General features: G+C 43.4%; 1 protein-coding gene across 1 annotated transcript in view; it reads right to left on the bottom strand.

Annotated features, from left to right (window-relative positions):
• LGR6 (leucine rich repeat containing G protein-coupled receptor 6) overlaps positions 1 to 18835 on the bottom strand; it is a 159603-nt gene that overhangs the window by 97341 nt on the left and 43427 nt on the right. Inside the window, exons 2-3 of the mRNA XM_036756744.1 lie at positions 15961 to 16032; positions 11512 to 11583 (exon numbers count right to left, since the gene is read on the bottom strand). Of these exons, the coding sequence (XP_036612639.1) occupies positions 11512 to 11583; positions 15961 to 16032 (144 nt within the window). The remainder of the gene's footprint in view (positions 1 to 11511; positions 11584 to 15960; positions 16033 to 18835) is intronic.

Genomic DNA, 18835 nt, shown 5'->3' with positions numbered 1-18835 from the left:
CACTGAACTTTGACTTCAGGACACCTATGAGTCTCTTAACATATTCAACCACGCTAATATAGAAATAGGTTTTGCATGACTTCACATGTATAATGAGTATCATATTGCTTGCCTTCTCAATGGGTGTGGATGAGCTGGAGGGAAGGAAAGAATTTGGAACTCAAAAAAGTTTAAAAAAAAATAAATAGATGATTGAGATTTCTTTTGTTTTGTTTTTTTAAAAGAAACCATATTCAGCCATGGCTTTCTCTTTGGTAGATTTATGTTCAGTGTGTCTCGCTCAGAGGAGACCAAGGTATTTGTAAGTGTTGCCTTCATCCACTGGTTAATTTGATGTCCAGATTCATGCTCAAAGCCATTCGTCTCTATGTTTCCTTGGCACACATTGAAAATTTTATACTTGAGTGCAAATGACATTTTGATATAATTGGAAAAACACTCCATGCTGGTTCTAAAGTGTTTTTTGCACTTTCTGTCAAATATCGTAGGAGGATACATTTGTTCATAATGGTTGTAGCAAATATCAGCTTTTAAAAATTGCTTTGGTATAGTTGGCAAACTGGATGGATTCATGCCATGAAACTCAATAGCGACTTTCTGAAGTTACAGTCTAAGTATTCTCATCTCCTTTTTAAGATAATTTGAAACATTTCTGTCATATTTCATTATTGGATATATTTTTTTGTGTTTTGTTATGTTTCATTATTAGATATAATTTCTGGAGTTTGCATTAATTGAAGATTTTCAATAGCCTCAAGTTCTTTAACTTTTCCCTCTTATATTTTAATAGCTCCTTTATTTCAACAAGTCTAGGTTTAGGAATTAAGTTATTTCCGCACTGGCCAGCAATACATTGTTGAATGACTTGGAGTGGAGATAAACCACTTTGGTGAAAAGCAAGCATGAAGCTCTTACCTATAGCTGGTAACATCTGTTTCCAATTTTGCTTTGATATAATACTGGCACAAAATGAAGATATTGCTGTCTTCAGCCCATGTCATGCACGTTTATAATTTGTTGGCCTTAGTTGGTAGTAAGTGCCATCTGTACCGAAGTATTTTCAGCTAGTGGGACATCCATATTTCTGATCTCTTCTTGCCTTCTTACGAATACAAAGGAGCACCGCTCACTTTGTTACCTTCTGTGTCAATATGATCATTGTGATGGGTTTGAAGAGAGTCAAGCCCAAAACCTATACTTCCTCATCTTGGACTCTTAGGGGCAGTTGCATCCCACTGACTGGCATGCTGACCCAATCAGCCATATCACCAGAGCCTAATTCACTAGCATTCTAGGATTTCTTTCCAGTCTTCTACATCTACCATAAAAGTTTCACAACACGAGAAGTCTCCATTGTATATCTCCCTAAATCACTAGCATTCTTCTATTTTGCCATTGTCTCTCCCTCATGGAACAGTCTACTAACAGTAATAGTAGTATTTCCTCTGAGCTCTCCATAACCACAATGAAAATTTAAAATGTCACCTGGAATAGGGTCTGAATACTAGGAATAGAGGGGCTAAGTCCAGAGTTGGTCCCCGGTCTGTTTTTCCCAACTTCCAGATCCCTGTCAAGTATCTACTTCCTTTCTCCTAAAAATCTAGGACTGGACAGAAATGGAGTTGGTTGGAGTTGCCTTAGAAGGGATGGGAGGCTTTAAAACCTGTATCCTCAAGTCCACAGAGAGGGATTCTCTGTTCCATGGATCCCATTTTTCTATCTAGGTCTCCTCCGTACCAGCCCCAGCCTCTTGACCCTGAGGTCTACACCCCTGGGGAGGCAAACAGGAAAGCTGCAGAAAGCTGAGGCCCCTACTGAATTCCTTCTACACATCCTAGGAAAGTACAACCAGTGCATGATTCCACTCTGTCGTTCTTTGGCTGCATAACTCACAGCCTCATGAGGAGCAACCAGCTGCCACTGAGACCCTTAAGAATGGTGGAATGCTATTAATGGAATGGGGATGTCTTAGGGCAGCGTGCCTGGGTATCTGTTACCCTGTTTGCCTTTCACAGGGCTGTCAGAGTGAGAAAGTGGTGGCCATGTTGAAGATGGAGCCTTCAGGTGTTCTCAAGAAGGAAGAAGCTATAGAATTAGTATTTCCCTGAAGAAAGATTATCCTTTGGCAAGGGTCTTAGCCCATGGGGTAAGGTATTGATATGAAGGTAGCATAGGTCAGAAACACCAACAGGAGAAAGGAGCAGGAGCCTGGAAGTATACCCCAGAGCCCCAGACAGAGGTAGAAGAAGAGATCTAGACCTAGGAAGGATCAGGAGGGAACTTCTACTTGTTTGGGAATATTGCACTCTGTCCCCTGAGAGGGTGTAATAACACAGGGCAGTTGGTAGGCATTAAATAAGGGTGCACTAGAGATAGGAGGCAGCTAGGTAGCTCAGTGGATAGAGTGCTGGGCCTGGAGCCGGGAAGACACTGAGTTCAAATCCAGGCTCAGAACCTTTCTAGCTATGTGACCCTGGGCAAGTCACTTAACCTTTGATTACCTTAATCCACAGGAGAAGTAAACCACTACCGGTATCTTTACAAAGAAAACCCCATGGACAGTATGGTCCCTGGGGTCACAAAGAGTCAGACACCAATGAATGACTGAACACCTATACGTTATAGACAGCAGCAGCTGTTCATTGCACAAGGGTGGGGAGGGAGCCAGGCAGAAGCAAATCCTTAGCACATTACCGCACACAATGATGGTCGGAATTGGGACCCAGAAAGAGCCAAGTTACCACCCAAGGAGGGCAGCTGACAGCTGGAGTCTGTGGCACTGTCAGCATCATTTCACAGGAGTCAACATCGACCTGGGAGCTGGGAAGCCGGCAAGATGGTGATGAAAACCAAGAGGCCAAGTCTAGGTATCTAAAGCAAGCCTAGAGCAAAGTTTCACTGAATGACAGTTTTTGTTCCATTCTGTATGCTTTCTGATGGAATGCTGGCTGTGTCCCTTCTTCTTCCTCTAAAGAATGATACTGCCACCCGGGCTGACGTCAGCACAGGGGGAAGAGATGAAGGGAGGCTGCAATCTGACCGGCAGCAGGGTAACAGAGTAGTAGATAGAGATGGTGAGGCCTGACCTGCCTTCAGATCCCAGCCCTGACACTTACTGGCTGTGTGGCCAGAGGAAAGTCACTCTCTGTCTCTGAGCCTCTGTTCCCTCACCTGTGAAATGGTGATAATGAGTAAATAAATAAATATAAAGCGCTACACGAATCAACGATAAGATGCAATTTAGATAGAATGATGAATAAAACTGAGCACTGTGTAATTAGAGTCATCAAATTTGTCCCCAAAAAAGAGATGAGAAAAGGTACCTCCCTCTCAGCTTTGTAGAAGTGGAGAACTATGGTTAAAGAACATTTGCACATACCATCAGTCTCTATTGATGTGTTTGTTTTGCTGAATTGCTTTTTCCCCCTTCTTTGTTCCAAGGAATGGCTCCTTGGATAGGGGCCTCAGTCTTCTCAATTGTAGTATGGGGATGATAGTAGCCCCTACCTCCCAGGGTTGTTGGGAGGAGCAAAGGAGATAGATAATAAGCACAGTGTTTGGTATATAGTAGGTGCTTAATAAATGCTTGTTTCTTTCCTTCCTATAAAAAGAAAAGATATTCACATAGTGAAATGAATCTGTGATCTTATCAATCTGGGAGTTCCCATAATTCAGATCTCTGACCTATCCACACCTGCCCATCGTGCATACACTTCATCCATCTCCACTCAAAAATTCATCACGAGGGGGTCGGCCCAACATGCCGGAGACCTTTGTCACTTCCTCTCCACATTGGGAGAGGATCAGGAGAGTGCTCCAGTGGGCTGTCCCTGTCCCTCTTTCTTTCATACAATTACTTGATGATGTCCTTTACTCCTGTTCTTTGAAGTTCCTCATTGGTCACATGTTGCAACCTGATTCCCATCAATTGCCCCCACGGGGTAGGTGAACCAGCCTCAGAAAAAGAGTGAGGAGCTCAGAGGAAGAGACAAGAGGCGGGACGCACCAGGCAAGCCATCGCTTCCACGGTGACCACTACCACCCCCCCCAGATTCCAGTGGAGACAGCCCAGGACCTTGAATCAAGAGCCCCAAGAATAGCGGGGCTCCCGGACCAGCTCCCTGAAGCCGTCGGCCAGGAACTCAACGTTTCTGAAGATGTGACCTGGCAGCTGCTTCACAGACCCTAGCTCCTCAGCAGCCATAGCTAACAAGGACCCTTGGCACTGTCAAATGTTTCAACATCAGAAATGGATGTGGTTTCATCAGTGGAAACAATGTTTTGCACCCTAAGGACCGTGGGACCTGCGCAATGGATGCACCTGGAATTCCCCCTATTAGAATATGAGCTCCCCAAGGGCAGGACTTGCTTTTCTGTTTGTATCTCGAGCACTCATCACAGTGTTTGCAACATGGTAAGGGCCTGATAAACCATTCATTGACCTGCCGTGTGACTCTCAATTGCTTTCTGAGTAATGCTCAACTTTAGTTCTTTGGAGTCGGTGAATGTTGTTCCAGGTCTCATTACCATAGGGCAGGCAGCGCCAACAAAATGTATTGGAAATACAGGCCTTCACTGTTTTGGCCAACTTGGAGTTGGCTAGGTGGCGCAGTGAATAGAACGCCAAGCCTAGGGTCAGGAAGACTCATCTGCCTGAGTTCAAAGTCTGGCCTCAGACACTTCCTAGATGTGTGACCTTGGGCAAGTCACTTAACTTGCCTCAGTTTCCTCATCTGTAAAAATGAGCTGGAGAAAGAAATGGCAAACTGGAGAGTCATGGAGAGTCAGGCATGACTGAAATGACTAAACAACAAGAAGAAAGTATTGAGGATAGGGGACTCTATCCTTTCACCCAAGAGGCAGTGTGGTTCAGTCAAAAGAGCACTGACTCTGGAGTCAGTGGGCCTGGGTTTGAAGACTACTTTTTACATTTATTACCTGTGTGAACTCAGGCAAGAACACGAATATTAATAAAAGCTAGCAGGGATATAGTACCTACTATGTGCCTGGCACTATCCTAAGGGAGTTACAAATATTACCTCATTTGATTGTCCACAGCAACCCTGGGAGGTAGGGGCTAGTATGTAAGTTTGTTAGTAAGTTTCCCATTTTACAGTTGAATTAAACTGAGGCAAACAGAGGTTAAGTGACTTGCCCAAGGTCACACAGCTAGTAAGTGTCTGAGGCCAAATTTGAACTCAGGTCTTCCCGAATTCATATCCTCCCTGTTTAATGCTCACTGTCTAGTGGGCATTAAAGTTCATTCTTATGTCTCACCTCCATTTTTGACTCTTCAGTGCCTCAGAGGCACTTGGACAGTGTGAGTATGAGATCTCCATTTCTAAAGAGTTTAAGCAAGAGAATAAATTCCCTTATCCCACTCCCTAATCCTTCTAGGTTGGATTAAAGGGAATCCCTGGAGCCCGGGGAGGGGGGGGGAGGGGGGGTTGGGACAGGTTGGGCTCTGGAGGGCCTGGCAAACCCTGGAAAGGATGGGATGTGGGATCATGGGATTGGCCCCAGAGAGCCAAATTCCACCGGGATGCTGGAACTAGCGCTCCCACCCCGAACCTCGCCCGGCCCCACGGCTCCTTCCACCAAGAGCTCTGCTTGTGGAAAGGGGGTGGGCGGGCAGGCTGCGGTTTTGCTCAGTGCCTTTGATTTATTGCCTAATTCAGGAGAAGAAGAAAGGCAGCTCATCTCTAAGCTGGAGACTTAGGGAAGAGACTTGAGCCTCACATCTTCTAAAAGCCCAGCCAAAAGAGCCCCACTCTCTAATCCCGGGGTGCAGGCCTCAGCCTGCCGCCAACCCTCGCCAACCCTCCCGTTTGCACTGCTGCGGTTGGGTTCAAAATGTCCCCCCCAGGCACTGAATGTTTATTGGGAGAGAGACAGAGACAGACAGAAGCAGGAGACTGAAGGAGAGAAGACGTTACATTTTCTCTAAACAGACACACTGAGGAACAGACAGCTCTCCAGAGGCACAGAGAAGTTGCGAATCAGAGACTGGAAGGCTAACAATGACTGAGAGACAAATGTAGAGAGAGAAAAATGAAAGCACTGGGTGGGGGTGGGGGGAGATGGAGAATAGGGATAGGGAGAAAGTGAGGGCAAGGGACATCAAGAGTGAGCCTCTGGAGCAGAGAGAAATCAAGACACAGAAAGAGAAAGACTAAAAGACAGAAAAAATGAAAGAAAAAGAGACAGAGATTGAGTTAGCCAGAAACTGACATTGATAGAAACACAACAAGAAAGAGAGGGTGGGCTGCGGAAGTAGACAGGGAACATGGAAATAGAAGATACTAAGGCAGGGAACAGTGCATAGGGGTAGGTGAGGGAAGAAATACCACTATGGGAAAGACCTAAGGACTCTTACTCTTCTTTGGTGATCATCCCCCAACATCCTCACTGTCCTGGCAGAATTCTACCCGGGAGGATAACTTCCCCCTCCTCAGAGAGCCTCTCTCACCCAAGCCTGGAGGACGCATGGCCGTCTTTCACGTTTGTCTGTCACAAGAACCATGAGATTGGGACAGGCTGGTAAGCAGTCTGAGCAGAGAATTCGATGCAACAATAAAAATTCACCTGCTTGCTCTATATAAAGCACTTAGGAGAGAAGAGAAAATAAAACCAGTTTCTGCCCTCAAGGAGCTTATTTTCTACTGGGGGCATACAACAAGTTGAAGAGATAAAGAAATGCAAAATCATTTAAGGAAGGAGAGAGGACTAACAACCAGGGGGATCAGGAGAGGGTTCATGTAGGACAGAGGATCTTAAATCTAGTCCATGGATAGATTTCAGAGGCTCTATTAACTTGTTCGTTTAGGATAAGTGAGCTCATGAAAATTAATTTCTCTTGCAATCTGTGTATTTTATTTTATACATTTAAAATATTATTCCGAGATGGGGTTTTTAGCCTTTAGCACACTGCCGAAGGGACACAAAAAAAACCTGTTGAGCCCCTGATGTAGGAGGTAGCACCCAAGTTAAGCCTTGAAGGAAGTGATATGAATCTTAGAGCTGGAGATGAGGAGGGGGTATGTTCCAGGCATGAGTAGGGATAGTCTATACAAAGACATTGAGATAGAATACCAAGTTTGGGAAATACCAAGAAGAGCTATTTGGCAGGAATGTAGAGTGTGTGAAGAAGTTTAATGTGACATAAGTTGGGAAATATAGACTGAAACCAGATCATGAAGTGCTTTAAATGCCAGAGTAAAGAGTTTGTATTCCACTGAAAATTTTTGAGAAGAGAAGTGACGTGATCAGGTTTTAGGAAGATTGCTTTGACATCTGTGTGAAGGATGAATTGCATAGGGGAGAAACTCGAAGAAAGGGAGACCAATTAGGAGGCTAATTGCAACAGTCCAACTTAGAAGTGATGGAAGCCTGAACCAAGAGAGAATAGGGGAGGTATGCATGTATCAAAGTAGACAAAATTTAGCAACAAATTGAATGTAGAGAAAGAGGAAGAGGGACAGAAAAAGAGAGAAGTAGAAGGGGAAGAGGACAGGGAGAAGGAAAAAGGGGAGAGGGAGGTGAAGGAGGGAGAAAGGGAGAGGGGGACATTTGCAGGTTACACGTTGGAATAGAAAGAGATGTCTTGGTTTTACAGTATCTAAAATCTAAAATTCAGATCAGTTGCAAGGAAAAATCAGACGGAATCAGTGTGGCTAGGGAATAGGAATGTTCTTGCCAATTATGTCTTTCCTATTGAAAAGTAATGCCTAAAAGGAAAGGTGAAAGTAACTGGGATGACCAAGCCTGGAGAGGAGAAGGCTTAAGAGGAAACCCACAAATAGGCTTTTTTCTAGACTTAGAAAGGACATGATTGATTATACTAAGAATGGGAACCCAGAGAACTTCCTCTCCTTTTGACAATAGAATCAGGGTAATTGGGCTAAAATTATAGCTAAAGACATTGAGGTTAGACCTCAGATGAAAGAAAGAAAGAAGGAAAAACAAACCAGATTCCTTCTGTTCAGAAACATTCCTAGCTCCTCTTTAGAGGGGAGGGGAATGAGGTATAATTGAGAGAATCCAGGTTTGTTTCTGGGCTCAGCACTGATACACGTGAGAAGATACAAGTGCAAAGATGGTCCCCAGTATGAAAAGACCTATCACCTTTAACTAGCAATACCACAACTTAGCATACAGCCTAAGGGGAACAAAAATAGTGGGGAAAGGTTCCCAGATACACAGAAATATTTTTAGCAGCACTTTTTTTAGTGGGAAAGAACTGGAAGGAAAATGAGTTCTCTCAGTGCTTGAGGAATAGCTGGCCAAATAACAGTATGTGAATGTGTAAGGTGGGGTGGGGCAGTGATTACGGTAATCACTGGTCTGTTGATTAATTCCCAATCAATGCTAGGAGAGCAACAGGGCTTCCAACTCCTGAACAGGAATGCTACTGATTGAATGCATAGAGAGTGTGGAAGAGCCTTTATTTCAGCCCTCATAGGAAATGGGTTTTCTGTGTAAAGGATTATAAGGTTTAATCAGCTGCCTGTAGGCAATTGAAGGATACTTCCTATGTCAGAGGCATTTAACTTTTTAAGAGTCTCAGATCCCTTGGGCAGTCTGGTGAAGCTATGGACCTCTATTCAGAATCATGTTGGGCTTTGTTTTGTTTTATTATCATTATTATTGAAGAAATGCTAAGTTTCTGTTAGAGGCTAGTGAAAATAAAGATGTAATTTTTCCTGTCCAAGTTCACTGACCCCCTGAAATCTATCCATGGACTGTAAGTTACGAATTCCCATCCTAAAAGAATGTGACCAGGGCTGCTATTTCATACTGATTGGGTTTCAGAAACTAGGGCTGTCTCCTATCGAGTGAGCAACTGAGAGCCAACCACTCACTGCCTTGTGTGATCTATGCTGGTCGATCCCCTTTTTCAGGACTTCCTCTTTGCACCTACTTCCAGGGTAATGAATTGGGGAGGAGGGGGAAGGAAAGAGGGTACCTCCCTTCTCACAAGTCCAGAAGCGGTTGATGGTGACTCGAGATAGAAAGACAAGGCATTGTTAAACATATGTTTTCCATGTGGTCTAGGAGGGGAGTTCAAGGATACTGTTCTGAATTCTGACCTCCTATGTCAAGGAAAGAGGATTTTGAATTCTAAGGACAGCATTTTCATTGGTGTTCCCATGTCTGGAATTCTCTCCCTCCTCATCTCCATCTCCTGTTTCCCTGGCTTCCTTCAAGTCCAAACTAAAAATCCATCTTCTATGGGAATCCTTTCTTGGTCCACCTCAACGCTACTGTCTTACCTCTATTGATTATCACCAATTTATCCTGTATATATCTTATTTGTGCATGGCTGTTTTCATGTTGTCTCCTCCATTAGACTTGAGAGAAGAGAGTGTCTTTTACCTCTTTACATCCCTAGCACTTAGCACAGTGCCGGGAACATAGCTGGTGCCTAATAAATGCTTAGGACTAATGGAACATGATCCCAAAATCTAGCCTTCTAGTCAGGGAAGGAAAAGATTTACTGGCAGCAACAGTTTTGGGAATTGTCTCACGGGTATTCCCCAACTCTAGAGCTCTAGAATTAGATTTTCTGGAGAGATTTCCTAAAGCAGTGTATTCCTTGGAGCCAAAAGGAAATACAGCACAATGCTCTCGCACAGTGTCCTACTTGGAGAGCAAAGCCAGTGAGAAACTTAGAGAGTGTGGCAGGTCTAGAAGAAGATTGCTTTTTCAGTAGCCCCCAAAGTATGTTTAATTTCCAGTGAAGTCTGAGCCACAGGGTGGCACTATGGATTTGGAAGGGACCCTGTAAGGGAGAAAGATATCACCAGTATTTCAGGGTGTTTCTCTAATAGCAATCCCATCTGGCAGGAGCTACCAGGTAATTTGAGTGAATTTCTTATCTGTTCATAGATTCTCTTGGTCCTTCACATCTTTTGCATTTTCTATGGGGACTGAAACAAAGGCTCTTCCATACTCTGTATGTATTCAGACAACTGAGTGCCTGTCCAGAAGCTCATTTGGGGAAACCAAGACATGTGTCATATTTCGATACATTTCTGAAGTACTCCAGATGGAGGCATGGTATCAAGGAAAAAAAATGACCCTCATGGATCAGCCCCCAAGACCAGACCCTTTCTACATGAGCCTAGAATGCTTGGGAAGGCTGAGCCACAGGTTACAAATGTAATAATGTCTGCAAGACATGATGAACAGGAAGAATTCTGAGAACTTGGAAAAACTTGTAGGAACTGGTGCAGATTGAAGTAAGCAGGACCAGGAGAGCAATTTACAGAATGACCACAATAATGCAAGAGAAAACAACATTCAAAGACTTCATAGCTCTGCCCAATCATGACTTCAAAGGTCTGATGATGAAGCATGCCTCCCTCTTCTCAGCAGATAGGTGGTTGTAGACAATAGTTGAAGAATAAGGAATACCTTTTCAGACATGACTGTGTTGACTTGTTTTGCTTAACTCTATTTGTTACAAGGGAGAGTTCTGTTCAGGTGTTGGGGTGGGAGAGGAAAAGTGTAATGAACGTGAATAAATATTTTTTAAAAGACCTGACTTTTAAAAAAACTTCATTTATAAAAAGTTAAGCTTCTCCAAAGATGTCAGGAGAGCGTTATTCATGTCTGCTACTGTACGCTCTGAAACTGATTTGAGTCCCAAAAGTGAGGAAGACATGTATGAGGGGGAAAGGTGGGTCATTGTCCTGAGATATTAAAAGAAGAGGAAGCTGACATTATGTGGGTTGAATCCTCTATGGTTAATTTACAAAAAGACATGAATCCAGTGAAACCATGGAATCAGTGGAGTAACAAGAAAGAGGATTCTTCCCTTTACCAAGGAATGTATTGGGATATCAAGCTCTCCCAATGCACCAATTTATTAATTTATAGCTTATTAACAACCTGAATGACAATCCCTTGCAGGGTGCACCCTTTACCTATGGGTACAACCATTCTGTTTGTAAACTGTGAACTCCTTTTAAAAATTATTTTTTTCTCATTAAAAAAGCAATCTTTTTAAAAATGTTCCTTTCATTTCAAAATATGCCTCTTCTCCTCCCCTCCCCTGACAGCTATCTCTTGTAACAAAGAATTTTAAAAAACAAAAAGAAAAGGAAAATAGCCCCTCAAAAATACCGAACCCATCAACAAATCTGACAGCATATGCACTGCTCTGTACCCATAGCCCCCCACTTTTCCAAAGAACAGAAGGAAGACATATTTCCAGCTTTCCTTAGGCCAAACTTGGTGGAACGCCCTTTCCTTAAAGACGCGGATTCTTTCTTGGTTTTGAATCTTCATGTGCACAGAACAAAGTAGAATCAGAGAAATTCAAATACTTGGCGTCTCTGCCAATTAAAAGTGAAATAAAAATGTGGACCAAGCAACTCTATAATAGTGAAGTAAGCAAGTGGGAAACTAGGATTTGGGAGGCACTGTTGGCTTTTGATATCAAAGTTCCACCCATGGCTTGTTCAGGAACACGTGTCTGTGTGTAATGTGGCATACACCTATACTTACAAGATTTTCAGGCTGTAGAGACCAGAAAATGCTTGTCCTGGGATGTGGGAGAGGTGATTTCCGGAGAGACGGCTGTAAAACAGAAGGAAGGAAAATATGAAGGGTTACCTGGAAGGAGGGGTGGGTTTTGTCAGTAATTACAGTCAATTCTCAATTATATGGGAAAGGATTATAGTCTTGGATAACCCACAGCATCCTATCCCTGACTACTCAGCCTGGTTCTAAGATACTGACATATCAAGAAAGAAAGGGGTGAGGGATAGGGGGTCTGGGAGAGAGAGAGAGAGACAGACAAACAGAGATAGACAGAGACAGAAAGAGACAGACAGAGAGTGAGTATATATGTTAGGTATGTGTGTTTCCCCTTTCGCATTCTCAAAGCCAATATGTATATGTGTGTGCAAGTAAGTGGGGGAGTATGTGTGTGTCCCATGGCATTCCAAAACCAAATATGGTAAACTCTCATTTATCCAGAGGTCTCAGAGAAATGGGCTGTTCTAGTCAATTTAACATTCTGACTCATTGAGAGTTAGCATACTCGCCACACAGGGAGTGCCAATTTTCAAAGAATACAAAGAAAAATGCACTCAACGGGAAAACTACATTGAATATAATTTAATCTTTAATGATTCAGAAGTCATTTATTGATCTTTCAGAGCCTCAGAGAGATTACTGTGACCGCAGAATAATAGAGAATAGAGAATAAGAGACTGTAGAGATCAAGAAATCTAAACCCTGCATTTTGCAGTGGTGTGAACTGAGGTCTGGAGGAGGGAAATGGCTTGCCTAAGTAAATTCTTACTGCTTTAAAAGGTAAAGGAGTTTATTTTTAAGTTGTTTTATTAATTGATGACAGCATCTTTATTTTGATATTTGTCATGAAAACATTTTTTTTCCAACTGACCTTGTGATTTCATTGATGTAGGAGGCTATAAGTGAGGAAATTCCTCTACTGATGTAGACTGACACATTATCTGAAATTTAAAGAATTGCCTGGAGCCTTGAAGGTAAGGTGATCTATCCAGGGTCACACAGCCAATATGCAGCAGAAGTGAGACTTGAAAACCACATTGGTGGGGAAAGGGGAGCTATGTTGGGGAAAATGTAATCTGGTTATCTGAGCTCCCAGGTGTGAAGATTCTGAATAAATGAGAATTTGATAGGAACGTGACCTTTGGAGGAACCATAGCTTAGGATCAACTCGATTCAATAATTTTATTAACCAACTACTATGTGCGGAGCAGCGGGTTAGGTGCCTAAAGATACAAAATGTAGGTAGCATGTTCCTTGCTCTTCTTAGGATTCATCGTCTTCTTGTGCACTTTGCCTTCTAATGCAACCAGAACGCTTACTTTACTTCACTCAGGCATTTAATAAATGACTGCCATTTGGTTGGTTGAATGAATGAATGAATGAATGAATGAATGAATGAATGAATGAATAATGTAGAAAATGAGGCCTTCTGCTATTCCCTAACTATGTCACATTCCTTAGTCTGGCCTTCTCCAATTAGTTAAACATGTTTTGTAATGAGAGCGTTAGGTAAGTTACAGAAAGACTACTGTTTCAGGTGCAAATTGCACTAATGGCCACTGGGGTAGCTTCCATCTTGGAAGTTCTGTGACTTTAATAATAATAGTAATAATTAATGATGATGATGATTATAATAAATAGCATTTATATATAATAAATAGCATATTTTATATTTTATACTATGTGCTAGGCACTGTGTTGAGTGCTTTACAAATATTAACTGATTTTACTTTCACGACAACCCATTTTCATTATTATTATCCCCATTTTTACAAAGGAGTAAACTGAGGCAAACATTGCAGCTCACTCTTGTTCACCGCCCCAAAATGTCCTCTTACGACCTCGCATCTTCATGACTTCCTTCAAGATGGCGGTTTAAAACTGTTCTCTTTAAGAGGTACAGTGAGAAAGTGCTGAATCTGGAGTTATAGACCTGAGGACCAACCCCTTGCTCTGCCGCTTAGTACATATGTGACCTTGGCCAAGTCTATTAACCTTGTTGGGTCTCAGTTTCCTTGGCTGCAAAATGAGGAGGTTGGAATATATAACTTTTAAGGACCATCTTAGTTCCAGAGTTCTGATAATATGATAAGATGCTTTCACTGGATAACCTCCAGCCACACTCTTTTACCCCAGATCTCCTTTAATTCCACTCAGCAAACACTTACTGAGCAAGTAGTACAGGCAAGGTACTGGGCTAGCTGACAGGGAAACAAAACCAAAAAAAGGCCCTTGTCTGTAAGGAAAGGACATTCTACCAAGCCTGGCCCAAGAAAAGATGAAAATATGTCCTCCCTTCATTGGAAAAGCGGGGGACTGTGGGTATATAATATTACATATACTGTCAGATTAGCTGATGGATTCGATAGTTCTGAGAGGCTATTTCTTTTTCTGTTTTCTTTTTTGCTCTTTTTATTCTTTTTTGTAAGAGATGTCTGTCAGGGGAGGAGAAAAGAAAGGTCATATTTGGAAATGAAGGGAACATTTTTAAAAAGTGTTTTTTATTAAAGAGAAAAATAATTTTTAAAAGAGCTTACAGTCTATGAGGAGGATAAACACACACAGATAATTGTGTAGTGTGAAACATATATACAAAATAAGCACAAGATAATTTCTGGAGAGAGTACTACTAACTAGGGGAATCAGGAAAGGCTTCCCGTGAGAGGTGAGCTCATCTTCAAAGAGACCGAGGGCATCCGAGAAGTTGAGCTGAGGAAGGGGGGCACTTCAGACATGAGAGATGGGCGGCCTGTACAAAAACAGTGCTGCAAGATCAGATGTCATGCATGAGTAAAGTAAGCGTTCCAGTTGCATTAGAAGGCAGAGTGCACAAGAAGACACAGAAAATGAATCTGGAAAGACAGGTTGGAGCCAGACTATGAAGTGATTTGGAGGCCAAAAAGATAAGTTTGTATTTTAACCTAGAGAAATCGGGGAGGACCTGGAGCTTCCTGAGCATGGGAATGCCTTGGTCTGCCCTGCTCTTTAGGAATATCCCTTTGGCTGCTATGGAGAGAGCAGAATGGAGGAAGGGATTAGAAGCAGGGAGCCCAGCTAAGAATCTGCTACAGTAGTCTGGGCAAAAAATGGCAAACACCCAAGCTGCCATCATAGTAGTCACAGGAATGAAGAGAAGGACAGGAATACTAGAGAAGTGGTGGGTGTGGAATAGACAAGGGAAACCTGAAATTAATAATCTGCGCTTTAATATTCACTGGCTTATTTCTCAATGTCAAAATTATTTTCCAGCTGTTTCTCTCTTGTAGATCTAGCCTCTCCAAGTGGATTATCATAGAATTTCAGAACTGGAATACACCTCAACAAATGAGTCCAACCCATGTCTCAGGAAGACTCTCACTATAACCAACCCGTTAAGTGGTTGTCCACACTTAGCTCAAAGACTCCAATGAGGGAGAACCCACCATCTCCTGAAGCAGACCAATGCATGACAAGGCACTCAATGAGAGACTCTAATGTAGGGATGAGGATGGCTGGGTGGCTCAGTGGAGAAAGCTCCAGGCCTGCAGTCAGGAAATCTTGAGTTCAAATTCAGCCTCAGACACTTACCAGCTGTGTGACCCTGTGCAAATCACGGAACCCTGTTTGCCTCAGTTTCCTCATCTGTAAAATGAGCTGGAAAAGGAAACAGCAAACCACTCCATATCTTTGCCAAGAAAACCCCAAATGAGGTCACAAAGGGACACAACTGAAAATGACTAAAACAATAAGAGGGATACAAATTCTAATGTTGCAGGATAATGTATCACTTTCTCTGGAAGAATGCAGATAATATATTTTAATAAAGATACTGCCTTGGCATTAATAATAATAGCTGATATATAGAATTTTAATGTTTACAAAGCACTCTACATAAGTTATCTCATTGGAGCCTTGTAACAACCTTGGGAAATAGGTGCTATTATTATCCCCATTTTACATATGAGGAAACTGAGGCAGACAGAGGTTAAGTGACTTTTCTAGGATTAAACAGCTAATAAGTTATCTGAGGCCGGATTTGAACCCATGTCTTTCCGATTCCAAGATCAAATGAGATCATTTGTAAGTGAATAGAACAGTGCCTAGCACATAGTAGGCACTTAATAAATGCTTGTTCCCTTCCCTTAGCCCTTCTAATTCTCAGCTCCATCCACTGTGGCACCTAGCAGAATGAAGGAATACATGCAGTCCCCAGTATCATCTGCATTTCCTTTCTCTCCCAGCCCCTCCTTAACTTTCCCCTCTTTCCTCCTGCCTAGGAATCCCTAGCTCAGATCCCCTTCCCAGATGAAGCCCAGAGCCAGCTCCCCATGGATGTCCTCTTCCAGGCCATAGTCCTGGGGCCCCCACTTCACCAGGCTCTACCTGCCTCCAGTCCACCCTCATCCCCAGCCATGGCAAAGAGTGGTTTCTACTCACAGCTCCTCCAGAAAGCGCAGGTGAAGGAAGAGGCCAGGCTGGATCTCAGTGAGGTTATTCATGCTCAGATCCCTAAGAAGAAAGCAAGAAAGCACAAGGAAGTGAGATCATTGCGCCATGGTCACTGTTTCTGTCCAGTCCACAACCCTATGCCCAGAGGTCATCTCCAAACCCATGCCACCCGCACTCCAGCCTCCTTGGTGGCCTCCTCAGATTCCGGCCCCTGGCCACTGATAGGTGAGTCTTCACTGATTTTGCCTAGTCCCAGGCTTATCATGCCTCTTCTTTGGCATCTCCAGGCTTCCTTCAGTCGCTTCCCCTCTCCTCCCTTCCAATTCTTCTCCCCTAGAGGAGCAGTCTTCTGGTAGAACGTAAGCCTTCTGAGGGCAAGGACTGTCCTGATTGGTCATATTTTTATCCCAGAGCTTAGCCCAGTGTCTGACCCTTGGCAAGCACTTAATCAATGATTTTTTAAATTTATTTGTTCAGAGAGCCCCAACATGAGCTCCTATAATATCACCACCTCAAATATTCAACACCAATTGGGTATTCCAAGCCATGTGTCTTTCAGAGACCAAAATGGATCAAGAGGCAGGATATCTTGGACTCATTTCTATGTTTTTTCCCTTTGAGGCTGTGACCTCTCTGTGCCTCAATTTCCCCATATTCCCTTTACCCATCTGCCTCAGGGTCATAGAAGAATGAGATCTTAGATCTGGAAGGGTCCATGGAGATTATCCTAGTCAAAATCTTCATTCTACAGAGGAAGAAGCTGAAGCTTAGAAAAGTCAAGTAATTCACCCAAGGTCACACAACTAGTTGTTAGTAGCAGAACCAGAACTAGAACACAGGTTTCCAACACTTTTTTCCTCACTACTGTGTACTTGTGATGCTGGTTGAGACTGGGACAGCAGAGGGATCTGAATTCCTTAAAAGGAAACAGGCTAGAGAAACCAATGATTACTCTGCTGTCCAGCACATACTCCTGTAAAAGACATGACTATTAGGGGCAAATTTCCAAACTAATCACTCTAATGGTTTTTAAAAAAGGCTTTTTTATCTAAAACACTTCAGGGGCCAGAGGATAGGGGTGAAGAAAGACTACTGGCTTCAGAAGTCATTCAAGCCTGTCTCTTTCTCCTTCTAGGTTCTTCTATGTCTCTCTTTATCTCATTAATGTTTATTAAAGTAGAGGTCCTGAATGTCTACCCTGCACCACCACCACCCCCAACCCCAGAGAGCTCAGGGCAAGCTCCAGCGATGAAGAATTTGAGAACCAGTTTCTATAGGAGGCTTCCATCTGAAATCACTCTGCCTTGTCTCCCTTATCTAAGATGGCAAACTGCCCCAGCCTATGTGGCTCTGTTAGTACCACCTTCCCTTTGACTTGCTGCTATAACAATCCAAGGATCATAGATCTCGAGTTGGAAGGACCTCAGACCTCAGAGTCCAGCTAGTTCAACCCTCTCACTTTACACATGAGGAAACTGGAGTCTAAAGAGATAAAGTGACTTGCTCCAAGGTCACATAGGCAGTAAGCATCAGAAGCGAGAGTCGTACTCAGGTCCTCTGACTCCAGAGCCAGCACTCTTTTCCCTGTAGCCTCTGCTTACCTCTCCCAGTTAGTATGTTTCCAGGGGGAAGTTGGGGGGCAGGGGGCAAAAAAGATGCAGGTGACAGCAGAAAGCAGATGGGAGGGTCTGGGAAAAGAGTGGTTTTTCCAACCTTCTAAGTCGCCTAGGGATATGGGGGTTCACATCTGCCTACACTGCAAGCTGCATCCTCACACAGACCAGAAACAGGAAAGTGGGGCAATTTATGGGGATGAGATAAAGTATGAGTAGTTTTCTCTCTGTGAGCATTGCCATGTGTTCATCAATATTACAAGAGCCTTTAGGTGCCTCCTGGCTTGAGCTCTGTTCTAGACCAACATCTGGTCCCCGCCCTCAGTGAGTTTACAATCGAAGTCAGATACGCTAATGTGACTGGCCATACACAAGATGCAAGGATAATACTTAACATGAACAATAAAGGTATTTATATCTTAAACCAGTCAAGTGTTCCTCCACATAGGAGGAGCACATTTGTAGGGATGGACAGCTGGGGAGGTAACTGTTGGAGTGCCATTCCATTCAAGAAACATTTCTTAAGCATCTAGTATAAGGGCTAGAGAAGAAACTAAACAGTCCCTGCCTTCAAAGAGTTTACATTCTCCTGAAGAGGGTTTGCTGTATACACATGTAGGCAGCTATAACACAAAGTACGTAGGTATGGGAGCAAAGAAGAAATCCGGACAGAGGCACCAGGAACATCTGAAGGAGGAGGAAACCTTTTTGGCTTGGGTAGATCAGGAGAGGCACCTAAGCTCAGCCTTAGAGGAAGACTGGGATCCTGAAAGGTGCTGATAAGGAGGAGAGTATCAACCTATGGAACTGGGAAGATTTCAAGCTCTTTTTGATTTAAGAAATAGGGCACCTGGGAACACTGGGTGGGTATTTGAAAGAAGGGAAAGAAAGTATCGTACAAGAATGCCCACTGATATTCTCCCTGGCAGAATCCTCCCTAGAGGAACAATCCCTGAGCACCTACAATGACACACCTGGGTACCCCTTGGCATCACACACGGAAGTGCCAAAATCCCATGTACATGGAGGGAGGAGATTTGATCAGTGTTTTTGTGTCTGAACCATGTGTCAGCAGTTGTTTGTCCGTGAATGCCTGGGTGTGCAATTGATGTTTGTGTCTGTGCGTGTGCCTGACACATTTGGCTACCAGGAAACCCTGCTTCGAGCTCCCACCAGCTGTTGCCCACCCTTTGTTGCTCCCACCCACCTCCCCCAGGGGGACAGATGTGAAGCCAGTCCAGACCACCACT

This window comes from Trichosurus vulpecula, chromosome 4, assembly GCF_011100635.1.
Source record: "Trichosurus vulpecula isolate mTriVul1 chromosome 4, mTriVul1.pri, whole genome shotgun sequence".
Lineage (NCBI taxonomy): Eukaryota > Metazoa > Chordata > Mammalia > Diprotodontia > Phalangeridae > Trichosurus > Trichosurus vulpecula.
This window is presented reverse-complemented; position numbering and strand designations above follow the sequence as displayed.